Below are 13,414 nucleotides of genomic sequence, written 5' to 3' on the forward strand. Positions count from 1 at the left end.
GTAATGTTCCTTATTTTTGTAATGCTAGTAAGTGAAAAATAAAGAAGTAGACACAACAAAACACACTACTAAGAAAAGTTACATACAATAGCAACTAGCAACGACACTCCTCTAAATTCTCGTCCCTTTCTTTAACTTCTCTGCTCTGTTTTAATAAAGGCTCTAGATGTAAAGCAGAGAGGATCACAGACATCACTGATGCCAACACATTTTAAAGGCTATCTGTGGATAAACAGAAGGAGGAACTCGGCTTCATCTGTGCATTAAAAGTTTTTAAGCATTGTCACAATGTCCCTTTACATAACCCCGTCCTTGAATTGGTACTGGCTCACACCAGTGGTGATTAAACATGAATAATGCCTACACCTGCTGTTGTCTGACAACCATGTGATCACAAACGTTAAAAATCATAAATACAATACACTGATCCTGGATGCACATATTTTTTCTGTTAAATTTATTTCATAATGTCAAACCAGGTTATGCTATTAGTTTCCTTGCTGCTTTTTTCTTTGCATCATTTGTTTTTCCCAATTTTGTTAAATGTTCAACTGTACCAACTATCACTAATAGTTTTAAATGGGACATTGGAACAAACTGGACCTGTCACTACTGCCAGCTCAAAAATAATCAATAAGAGAAACCCAGAAATATGCATCTTGTTGTTTTTTTCCCTGTAGAACCAAACCGGACTGAACCATGACCCCAAAACTGGGGTACAAACTAAACCATGACCTCTGTGAACTGTTGCACCCAAACTAATCTGACGCTGTGTTTTGAGACGGTATGCCAACCTGCTGCATGGCTGGTATGCATCCTAACATTATTTTGTCTGTCTGAGACAGATGATTAAGTTTTCTAGTACCTTGCTGCCTTACTATTCACAGACTATTCCAACACTCAAAGGGCTTCTAATGATGACCTGCTTTTATTTTTCAGAACACACAGGCTAGTAAAAGGAACTGGGCTTTAAGTAGGGATGGACTATTATGTTCACTTTTAAAGTATTTCGGCCAATATCCATTTCGATAGCTAATTATCATGGCTTTTACCAATGCACAACATCGCAGAGACAATTCCTGACCGGGGAAATGTATTTTTTTTATATAAAAACCTTACCTGAAGGATCTTAGGTCACATGTATTTTTCAACCAAAGTTACACTGAGTAGCAGTGTTTGTGATTGGCTGAAGAAGGATACTGAAGAGTTTGCGGTCCTTGGATTCAGACCTCATGCGGCTCAGCTGCTGTTTGTGGCAGCGAAGGCTCCATGGGTTGTGGCTGATCTTCTCTGAACTCAAACCGCTGTTCCAGTCCAGCATCTGGAAGGGAACGTCTGAGTGGATCTTTGGGTCAAGCCGCGGACTCTTCAGCTCTGCAAGACTGCAAGTGAAAGAGAAAGATAGATAGATAGATAGAGAGAGAGAGAGAGAGAATTGTATAAATTTTAACATTTTAATTATCAAAATGTTACAAAGATATTGGTGCAATTTAGATAGTGTGCTAGAAATTTATATATATTGGGCATCTAGAAATTCTATTTTTGTTGATGTTCTGTTGTTTGGAAAAAGATTTGACTTCTAGTAATACTGTACTGAAATTTGACATACTTGTACTTTGACATATTTGAACAATTTTGTGCTACACCCTTAAAGCTACATTGTAGTTACAGTCCAATCATAATACCAAACAACACTAAACACTACAAATGAGGGCGTCTTATAGGGATTTCATTGGTTTTGACCACCTATAAAATATATAATTTTTGTGAGGAATCATGTACATATACAGCCCACTTAACCTCTACTATGACAGTTGAGACAAAAAGAGACAAACATCTCCACAGACTACATTTCGGGGTCTTCTCTTCCACTGGGGCTCTAGATAGACAGTCACATTTTTTCCTCACCATCACAACGCCCATGCAGACTGATCTTAGAAATGAGAGCTTCTATCATGCTATCTGACTGATGATATCTGCAAATTAGCTCCGAATGCAAAGTGTAGGTTGAAGGAATGTTGTTCAAGGTTTTCTGGTCAAAAAATAAACTGTTGATTATGGTGCTAGAATTTAAGTCAGAGGATTATGAGGATCAAATCATTAAAGTTAATCCGGAGAAGGTTTAAATTTGTGTTGAGAATATCCTTGTAATCCATCCTTATTTGAGGCACTTTTAATTGAAGCATTGAGCAGATCTACATTCACTGATATGACATACAAATGCACTGCTAGGGAGGCAAATATGCTATGAAAGGTGCATACAAATATGAAATAATGCCTGTCAGTATATGCTCTTGTGATAACAATAATGATGCGTTTTATTTATAGTTGCCTTTCAAAGTGCTCATGGTCACCTTACAAGTCAAAGTTAAAAACAGGACGAATAAGTAAACAACAACAACAACAAAAAAAAAAACAATTAGGAATGAGTTAAAACACTGAATAAAACAGTGTGTTTGAAAAGATGGGTTTTGAGATGGGATTTGAAAATGGAGAAAGAGTTACAGTTACAGTGGGAGGGAGTTACAGAGGCTGGGAGAAGAGCGGCGTAAGGCTCTGGATCCCATGATGGTCGAACAAACAGGTGAGACTGTAAAGTGATCAGAGGAAGAGGACCTGAGAGTGTGGGAGGGGGTGCTGGTGTGCAAGAGGTCAGAAATGTATGGAGGGGTGAGGTTAGGGATGGCCTTGAAGGTGTGGAGCAGAATCTTAAAGTCAATGCGGTAGTTGACTGGGAGCCAGTGTGATGCGATTACTGGATGGGGTTGTAGATTTGATCGAGCGGCAGAATTTTGGACTCATTACAGTGTGTGAAAGGATTTTTGAGGGAGACCAAAGAGAGGGGAGTAACAGTAATCAACCTGGGAAGTGACAAGGGTATGAACTAAAATAGCAACAGAGGTGGGAGTGAGGGATGGACGGAGGCGAATGATGTTGCGTAGATGGAAGTAAGCAGACCTGGTAACATTAGTGATGTGCTATTGGAATGATAACACGACAGTGTGCTGTCGAAGATGACACCCAAACTCTTGACCTGAGGGGAAGGAGAAACTTAGGAATGATGAATTGTAAGGATAAAAATGTCAGATTTTTAAAGTGGATTTAGTGCCAATATGAAGAAATCCAGCTTCATCACTGTTGAGTTTGAGGAAGTTGTGTGACAATCAGGACTTATTTCCTCTAGATATTCACAGAAGGAAGGTGGGAGGGTGGAGTTAGGTTTGGTGGACAGACAGAGCTGGGTGTCATCTGTGTAGCAGTGGAAGTTCAATTTACGGAAGATAAGACCAAGAGGAAGCAAACAGATGAGGACAGAACCCTGGGGAACACCATAAGAGACTGGAAAAGGTTGGGATTTGAATGAAAATCCCATAAAAAAAATCTGTTTTATGGATTTAGCATAAGTTTTTGGAGGTACTCTGGTAAAGACTGACACTCTGGATGAAAACTGAAAGGTACTACATATCCCATAATGCCTTTAAGTAATATATCCAATCTGATCTTTTCATCCTTATCATGTTTCAGTTGCTCCTTTTGTGGGTGAACAAGTTAGAGCCTAATGCGCAATCATGTAAACAGCTCAAGAAGTTTATTAATAAATGGCCGTCAGTTTTAAAAAACTGCCTCCTCATTAAATCTTATCTTACCTATCAGAAGCATCGTTGTCGTGCGCCTCCCTCTTGTCGCTCCGATCGTCTTTGTGTTCAGAGGAGGATGAGGAGCGATGGAGGCTTCGTCTGGAGTGTTTTCTTCTCGGCTGCTCTCTCTCTGGGGGGTCCCGCTCCTCATGCTCTGTGGGGCCCCCCTCCATGTTGCTCTCCACGTAGGGGTAAGCCACCAGGTTGATGTAGCCATCTGAGTCGCCCTCAAAACACACCAGCACCACACCTGAAATAATAAAACAATAATCAGCGGTCGGCATTAGTGCTCTACAAACAAAGATGAACAGATGCAAACACCAGATCTTGTTCTCCTTTTAGGGTCTCTTAACTCTGAACAGATACAAACAAATACATTTCAGCGCTAAGCAGTTGTCAGCATTGTGACAAATGCTAAGAGCTACTACAAGGACATTCTTTTGTGCTGACTGTTCAGTTTTCACCCCCACCTTCATCCAAACACTGGACCAGGGATTACTTTCAGGTGTCTCGAAGCACAGAAACTTTTCAAGGGTCAAGGCGAAATACTCACCTCACAAACACACTTACAGTGAGGATTTACTTTGATTTGTCTTCTGTCTGTATATAAGAATATAATAAATGTTTTGTTAATTCAACTGTAAAAGTGTTTATGGATTAAATGCCCGGACAGGAATGCCTGGTAGTATTCTATTTAAACATTAAGCTGTTATTTTTAGAGCATTTCTTTCCTGCTATAAGTGAGATGCTGGACATCCTTCCTCTGTTGGTCCAAATTGAATTTAACCGTCAGCTCACTTACTGGTGGGAAATCTACTCCAAACATCGAGTCCGAACATGACAAGTCAGGTCTTGGACTTCCTCACAACTTAAGGAGAAATTTGATCTGCTGATGTCCAACCATTTCTGGATTAAACAACCTTGACAGAATCAGAAAGTCGTTGCCAGGCAGCTGTCTGTACATACGTACGCCTGTCTGCTGTTATTTAATCAGCAGAACAATGGTAGTGGGCAGACATCCAGGGCTAAATATAGACTCCTTATAGACGTGTGTTGTCAAAGCACTGGGAACCACAACAGCAGGGGGTTGGACTGAGATACAGAGAAACTCAGCCTGCAGGTCAGAGTGTTGGGAGAATCTCCACCAGATGATCTCAGGTAGAGGAGCTCAGAGTACAGTCAGGTGATCATGGTGAGTAGGTAAAATATTTATTTAGTCATAATAAATGGATGTTTTTAGATGCCTGTAACAAATTGAATTTCTTCATTAGCATGTTGAAAATTTCTAGAGAACTGATTTCATTATCTGGCATTTTTCCTCAAACAATTCCTTTACATCAGCCTTTTACAAACTTCTGTCTGCTACAGCCCACTATCAGACCTGAAAATCTTCTGAGGCCCACCAAAAAAACATGAAACTTAAATATTTCAAGTTTTATTTATAATATTTTCGTATTGTAATCAGGGAATTTCAGTGCAAATGCTTTGCTTCCAGAGACATTAATGTTACTCAGAAAGTGTTTGTGGCTCACAAAGTACAATCAATAAGCCACTGCCATTACTTTTTTTTTCCATCAGGCATCTGCAAAGACACTTACATTTTCTTTTCTAATATTTCTCTCTGTAAACGCTCTTTGTTGACCAGCAAACTCTTTCCAAGTAGCATTAATGTCTTTGAAGACACTAATTGATTCTTAAAATTGGGAAGCGAATGATACTGTGGAATCTTAAACAAATTGTCACCAGTTAATCTAACACCATTTAAACCATGACACCGACAAAATAAATGATAAAAATTGACACAAGTTAAAACTTCTGGCAGTGAATGATATGTGATACAGTATTTTATTTTAATCTAAAATGTGTTTTTTTTTGTTAATTTCTTTGATTTGTAGTTTTAGTAAATTATCTCTTGCGGCCCACCTACAATCCCTTTGGGGCCCCCCAGTGGGCCCTGGCCCACAGTTTGGGAAGTAATGCTTTAAATTAAAATTATGTTATTTACAGGGAACATTTACCTGAAACCTTATTTCAGTCCCAGACTCTTTGATTCATTCACAATCTCTGTTTTTAAATTAAGCAATTATCTCCTGTCCACACCGGAGGGGAAACCATTTACAGGTGCTACTCAGAAAATCCGACTATCATAAAAAATTTTTTAAAAAAGATATTTAAGGCATATCTTTAACTGTTTCAAAGCACATAGATTAAACTTCACATTCCCAGATCCTGTTGGTTTTAGTTATGATTTATTGTTTCTCATCTGGGAGGAAGTGAGGGAAGAGAGAGGAAAAGAGAGGAAGAATGTGCCATAAAGGGTGAGGAAAAAGAGAGAGGAACTTCATCTGATCTCCTGTCATGATGTAACTCTAGATTACACACATTTATAAGGAATGGATGTTTTGATAGGCGCCTGTAAAAATACATTCACCGGTGATGCAGCTTTACAAAATAAAAGCACAAGAAGTCATCTCATCCTTTGAACACCAGACCATAGATACAGCTGAATACAGTTCGCCAGTGAAATAACACTTGCTGGGTCAAATTTGAACAAAATTCAGTATTTCTCTACCTTGTCAATCTATGCGGTTCTCTGGCTCCTTTGTCAACAAATAAGAGCAAAAATCACTTTGTGAATCTTATGATTGTGCAGTTGCATTTAGATACCCTCAGTGGGCACCAAAGTGCACCAAATATTTCCATCCATCCATTCTTTATTAAGTCATCCCAGACATCCCTTTTCCCAAAAAACATTTTCTGGCTCCTTCAGAGGCATTCCCAGGCAAGGTAGGATATATAATCCCTCCAACACGTTCTGGGTGTGTCCAAAGGTCTCCTCCCAGTGTGCCTGGAAAACCTCCATAGGGAGGCAACTTGGAGGCTTCTTGATGAGATTCTCTTCACCTGCTTGTATTCAAGATCTTGTTCTTCTAGTCAATAACCAAAGGTTATGACCATCAGAGAGAGCTGAAACAAAAACTGACCGCTAAATTAAAAGCTTTGCCTTTGACTCAGCTCCCTCTTTACCACAATGGTCCAGAACTTCATAGAAAGAACTGTGAGATTGACAGGCAGATTGGTGCAGCATCAGCAGTCTTCCTATGCACTGTAGCTTTAAATAGCTAAACGTGCAATGACGTTTTTGTGACCATCACAGACTTTCGTGGCATTAGTTTGATCCCAGGCCTCCTTTAGGGGAGCTAAGCCCCTGCCTGTTCTCCCCCTGTGGCGCTCTAAACAGTTTAACCTCCGGATGGAGAAGCAGAGGGACGGATGTACGGATGTTTACTGACACTGCTTTAGCTGCTCTGCTCTCCATCAGCAGATACATGCTGTAGCTGCTTCCACTGGCTCTTTGCTGTAGTAACAGACCCAAACACACTCTGACAGCTAACATCCAAACACACGCACACTCCTCTCCTGCATGTGTGTGACCTATTTATCATCTTAGGAAATTATATAAGTGAGGTGGGAATGACGAAAGTCGTCAGAGGGGCAGAAAGGAATTTGATTTACAGATAAAGAGGTATTTTTAAGGTAGAAATCAGGTGTATGATGATGGCTCTGCTCCAGTAAAGATGACTTTTTAGTCTCAACAGTGAGCCAAGGAAGAGAACAGCAGGCTCTTAACTCTGAAACTTTATTATGATACATTAGTTTAATCTCTCATCAGGTTATAAATGCCTCCAAAAAAGAAACTCGTTGTTTCTGGCTGTGAGCTGTGTCCCAGTTTAACACCTCACCCTGACTTTGAAATGGTTCAGAGCAAGGAGTCAAGCAATATGACAAACTGCACTGTGCAGACATGAAATATTAAGATGTTTAAAGTGTGCCGTTGATGGTACTGATGTCCCACAATGCACTGTGCAGTTGAAATGAAGAGAAGCTACTCATAATTATATTTTTACTTTTCCTTTTTTAGGTTTTAGGCTTTTATGAGGGATGCACAATACTAAGTTTTTAATCTTGAGGATTACGGCTTAAAGCTCGGAAAAGATAAAAAATCCACTATCTCAGAGTATTAAAATATTATTGAAAAGACCAGATTCTTGTCAGTTATTTCTCTCACTCTGGTTCAGTACAAACAACCACAAGCATGAGAAGGACTGCTGACATGACATTTGTCCAAGAAGACAATCACTGACACCTTCCACAGCCTGCCTCTATCACATAACACTGCTGTGATTGAGGAAAAGAGACCAAACTAGACATCCAAAAAACAAAAAGCTGCATCAGACAGTTTAATGTAACACAGATGATCTCTGGTTCAGTGTGTTGTGTGGAGCCACATGTGCAGCTGAAGGTTTAACTAATTCACACTTCCTGTGCATTGAAACTCTGAAACATTTCAATGAAAGCACAGTTTCATGGCTGCACTCATACCAAACCTCAAACATACCTTTATACTCTGGAGTAAACTCTTTCATTTCTGGAGGCAAAGACTCGTAGAACCGCTGCTCTCTGCTGATCAGAGGCTTACACACTGTGTGGTCATCGTAACGCATCATACTGGTGTGACCCCCCACCTACAAATCACAAAGACACATATCAGTTGATTCAAAAATATTCCCAAAGAAAACAGACTTTGTGAGATATGTGATTTTGCAGAAATGGAAAGTGAGTCCAGTTTTCTTTTGCACTGTACTTGCAAGAACAATTGCTTCATGAAATGCCTTGTCAAATTCCTGAAATTCTGCAGTTGCCTGATGAGCAAAAACTGGAATGGCTGTTTAAATTTGATGTGTTTTGCTAATTTTGTCTAAAAGCCTGGAAAAGATGACAAAATAGTTTATTTAATCAATTAATGAATCTTTAGCTTGTCTCCATCTTCCCTTTCTGTTCTATGATGATGAAAGAACTACTATGCACTCTGCTCCTGGTTTGTTTAAATCCTTGATGTCATGTAAGCCCAGGTGGGCTGGGCATATGATTGGCTGTATTTCATAATCATAAAAATAAAATCTTCAACTCCAACATATATGTGAAAATAGGAAAGAAGAGGCACTACCAAGATACATGTGGGATATCTGTGTTCACTCAGAGTTCTATAACATCAGCCTGTTCAAAACACTCCATCATATCTACCTGATGAATGAAGGGCTCCAGAGGAACGCCTCCAGCTCGTGATCGAAGTGAAGCCCCTCCCCCCGGCCCCGTCCCATGTAGCTTGCTGTCCATGTTGTTGGTGTGAGGGAGGCACATGGCTCCTGGCGGACGCACCGCGCCTCCTCCTGCAGAGGGGAGAAGGATTTATTCATAACTCAATTTCTTGGTCAAACATGTGACTTCTTCTGCTCAACAAGAATGAGGAGACCGAGAACGAAACCCCTACTGATACATTTCTATTGCTTTTTGGAAGCAATAGAAAGGTATTAGACAGACAAAATGCTGTCAGATAACTAAAAAAATAGTGGTATAAGCTAAGTTGTGCTTCAGTTATAAGTGTTGCAGCCAGAGACTTTTTTCCTTCAAACTGACAGTTGAGGGTACTACATTTTTTCATAATCATTTTCAAAAAAAAAAGAGAACTGTGAAACTGAGAATATTTAACAGATAAGATCATGCCATCAAAATTTCTAATTGATTAATTAATACATTAATTGATTCAAGTTAAAAGACCTCAGTGACATGGATTAATTTCAGTTGTTATTAAGAAATGTTGAGGTAAAGACAGTAAAGTTTGGGCAAAGATGAAACCTTACACCCTTAAAATCACAGGAAAGAAAAACTTAAGTCTTGAATCTAAACATTCTTGTTTGTTGATACTTGATCTATGTCCACAAACCTTTACAGACTGAAGAAACAGCCAAGGACCAGTAACAGATAGAGATTCATTTTCAGTCCATGCTTGAATATTAGCAGCAGGATGGAACAGCCAGTAACACGCAGCATGCTGCTGCTATCAAAAAAGTGCAGTGTCATCACAAAGTAAGCTTATTCATCGACATATCTGTGGTTTAAATATAAAGGATTTCTTTTAAAACAGCTATATTCACACAGAAGTTTAAGCGTGTTAAAATCTGAGGGAGACAACTTTTGAAAAACTGAAACAAGTCAGCTTGATTTTGCTGAATGTTCTCCTTTGTTTGGGTTTTGTGGTTGCCATGGTGAGCCTAAACCACCATCACATGTTTACAAACAACTCTTAGTTAAAATGAGAAAGAGGAAGTCACTGTGATTTATTCTTCTCGTTTTGGTTCTAACGAAGGAAACCACTAGATAAATTGACTGATGTCCCACGGAGTAAGTGGGAAGCTCTGTCTTACCTTGGGCATGGGCTCTGTTGTGCAGTGACGGGGAGGGGGGGGCACAGGGCACCACGGGCTGCTGGGAGCGCACGCCGGCCCCGGGGGGAGGCGGCGCCAGACCGAAAAACCACCTCGCAAATCCTCCAATCAGAGTGCTCCAATCCACCGCCGGCAGCACGGAGACTCTGTCAGGACAGGGGGAGGGGGGGCTGAGGTAGGCGGGGGGCAGGAGAAGCAGGGCGTCACTTTGCCAGGGTCACCGCCTTCCTATAGAGGAAGAGAACACCAGGATGTTAGTTTGAGAGATTTATTTGTTTAGGACATAATTTACATAAAAATTTAAAAGTTGAACCGAATAACTGACACACCACAGAGCTTCAAAGATGAGGAACCTCTTTATACTCTACATTTGTGTATATTAGGCTTGTGCCTAAAACAAGAAATCAATATGGTAATATATCATCACTGCTCCTTGCAGATATGTGCATTGCTACAGATTTTACAGAATGGTATTGCTGTAAAAGCTGTGATGGCAGTTTTAAAAAACAAACTTCCTTTGTTAGCTGTGCGAAAACAAGGTAAAACACTACAGCAACACCACCAACCTTCATGATAAGACACCATCCCAATGAGGATTCAGAAACGATAACTAGCCTCGCTACATAGGGCTGGTTTGTGCTGTCCAAACTAACACTGAATCAACCGGACATGCCAGATGAACTGTTTCATAGATCCATTACATGGATATATCTCAAATCATCTGGGAAACCTCCCATACAAAGCATTTGGGAAGGACAGGACTTTCAAAAATACTTGGAAGGTGATTGGTTGGAAGTTTTGTCTGTCACATGCATGACAGACCAATCAGAGCAACAGACAAGATGAGGTAATAGGTATGTCCAACTCCAGCACTGATCTGAGCCGTACAAGCTAGCGCTGCTGTAATTTATGAAAAGTAACGCTTGTTGGTTACTAAAATTTATGCTGAAACTTTCCAGAAGATGTGCAAAAATGTCTTTTAGTTTTCGGTGTGGCTCTTTGCTCTTGTTATAATAAAGACATGTGGTTGAGGCCCAATTTAACTGCCGCCTTTTGACAGCTACATGAGCTAATAGCTACAGCAGTAGCAGCCATTGTATAAACCGGCTTACAACTAAATACCTGTAATGCTTGCAACCTCATGCCAAAGCAGGTCAGGAGAAAAGTGGAAACACCTTTTCTGTTATGAAAAGTTTTCACTTATTTTAATACAGAAATGTGGCCCAGTTCTCAGAAAAGTTGCCGCTGTGGCTACATCTGAGCTAATCATTCCACCAGCAGCCATTGTCAACACCAGCTCACATTACAACAGCTTTGACACAAAGTGTTAAAAGTTTCTTAGTTTTATAAATCTTCTAATGGCCAATTCTATCTGAGAATGGCTGAAGAGATGCTGTACTCCTCCAAATTATAAATAATGCCCATCAATAAAACATATTAATCACCCCTCATTTTAAACCCTACATGTCTTTGTTCATCCTCATTCTTCTAATTTTTATTGTGTTTTAAGGACTGAAGTTGAAGGTGTGGACTACATTTAAAAAGTACTGTAAACAGTACTGATATTGACATAAATATGTAAAAATTGTAAAATCAAATTTTGGCAAAAATCAAATACAATGCATTCTTATCAGTAATATACATAACTGAAAGTTATATATTATGCTCTCTGTTCTCTTTCATAAGTTTTGTGTTAAATGACTTAAATCTGCTCAATTTTTCTTTGGCTCACACAGAGAAACACACAAACTTAAATAACATAAAGTGATAAATGTGATCTCAATATTGATCAAAGTAATCATGATTACCATTTTAACCAAAATGGGACATCCCTACTTACACTTGCATATCTATTTAGTGAATGCTTATCATGCAATAACAACGCCATTAAGATAAATTGAGTGGCCCTTGTATGAAGTAACTCAGCCTCTTTGTCCTGAAAGCCCAGATTTAATCCTGATTATAACTCAACAGCCAAAAATCCTGCATTTTCGAAAAGACCCTTGATTGAAACTTCCATAGGGAATGACATAAAGCTGAGATTTAGCAGATCATTAGTTTGGAGAAGCAGGTCTAAACTCATGAAGTAGTTACACGATGTTGCCTCCAACAGTAAAGAACACTCTCGTTAACAACAGTTGTGATCGAACAGAGACTGAAGCAGGCAGCGTGTAAAAATAACAGTTTTCTGGGCATGTCGCCACAAACTGTTGACATCAAATGTTTCAGCACGTTCGCTGTGACAGCACATACACAAATTAAAATACACACATATTTTGATGCTCTACATATCTCAGCGAGTGCAGCAATGCAGAGTCACCAACAGGGTCAGAAAACACGTCCATCTGTATGGGTTCGAGAGGATTCAGAGACACCCGGAAAGATCTGTAGTCTATTAAAAAGACTTCCTGGAGTGTCTCTGAAAACTGCTGTATCAATCACAAATGTCCTCCCGGATCTCTGCTGATTATCCAAAACTCAGCTATTATGATTTTTAACACATCCTTACTAGGATGTTTTGTGATTCAGGATTTATTCTCTGACAACAAACATGAAGCACAAATCAAAGCCCAGCTGATAATGAGCAGCACTGCAATAAAACATGATCATGAATATTTAGCACTTGAAACAATGACAGATGAGACAATAACAGTGAAGGCCAACAACAGATTTTTTTTTCTCAAATTTCCACATCAAACCACTGATTAGGACGCCACATTAATTTAATAGAGCTACATGACGTTTATCTCTCACTGTAAGCTAGATATGATGGGCTCCTCTTTAAAAATATCCACATAAGGAGACTAAAAGTTCCTGAAAATCAGACGGAGAATAGATGACATCAGTGTCTTTTTATGTGCTGTGTTTGAAGACATCATCTGCTTAGTGTCAAGACTGTAGCGAGGCATGACGCCCCGATGATATCACAATGTGGGCCCAAAATAATGGACTAGCTGCAAACACAGCCTCCATACGCAACAGCTCAGACATGCAGAGATGTTTTTTCAAACACGTGAGATTTTCTCCTTTCACACTAGACTCCAACTCTGCTGAACTTTCAGATCTGCTCAGTGCAACATTTTTAGCCACAGGCAGACAGTTTCCTGTTAAAATACATATTCTTTAAATCCTGTGCTTATGAAATCTGCTGTGATCCTAAAAATAACAGCCCCTAAATTTCACTTCCTGTTAGGATTGCCTTGCTGTTCTCAATTGTAATAAAACTAGAGCCGTTTTAATAATACAGTTCAGAGTTCAGCTGTTAAAATCAACTTTAACTTTAAACCAAAGCAGACTTTACTAGCCTGGGCATTTTTTTCCTCTCCACTTTAATCTCTGTTATAAGAACTAAAATGCAAGTTTTTTACATAATGCTTTAAGCAACGTCATGCGCTTTATCCCCCTCAAGGGAAGGTGGGGGTCCCTGATCTCTGATGTCATTATTTTGGGGGTCACCGGCTGAAAAGTTTGGAAACCCTGCTTTACAAG

At 39.6% G+C, this 13,414-nt stretch overlaps 1 protein-coding gene across 7 annotated transcripts in view; it reads right to left on the reverse strand.

The window, feature by feature from the left end:
- Positions 1 to 13,414, reverse strand: part of ip6k1 (inositol hexakisphosphate kinase 1) — a 74,417-nt gene that overhangs the window by 20,975 nt on the left and 40,028 nt on the right. For 5 of the 7 annotated variants that reach the window (XR_005991727.1, XR_005991729.1, XR_005991728.1 and 2 more), the window contains exons 2-6: positions 9,905 to 10,153; positions 8,724 to 8,869; positions 8,038 to 8,164; positions 3,648 to 3,888; positions 1,201 to 1,382 (exon numbers count right to left, since the gene is read on the reverse strand). Coding sequence is in view for 1 of the 7 variants with exons in the window: in XM_041783953.1 (XP_041639887.1) it covers positions 1,201 to 1,382; positions 3,648 to 3,888; positions 8,038 to 8,164; positions 8,724 to 8,840 (667 nt within the window). In the remaining 6 variants the exon portion in view is untranslated. Of the gene's footprint in view, positions 1 to 1,200; positions 1,383 to 3,647; positions 3,889 to 8,037; positions 8,165 to 8,723; positions 8,870 to 9,423; positions 9,538 to 9,904; positions 10,154 to 13,414 lie in introns of all 7 variants that reach the window. The other 2 variants (XR_005991725.1, XR_005991726.1) reach the window with 2 other exon arrangements.

This window comes from Cheilinus undulatus, linkage group 3 (assembly GCF_018320785.1).
Source record: "Cheilinus undulatus linkage group 3, ASM1832078v1, whole genome shotgun sequence".
NCBI lineage: Eukaryota > Metazoa > Chordata > Actinopteri > Labriformes > Labridae > Cheilinus > Cheilinus undulatus.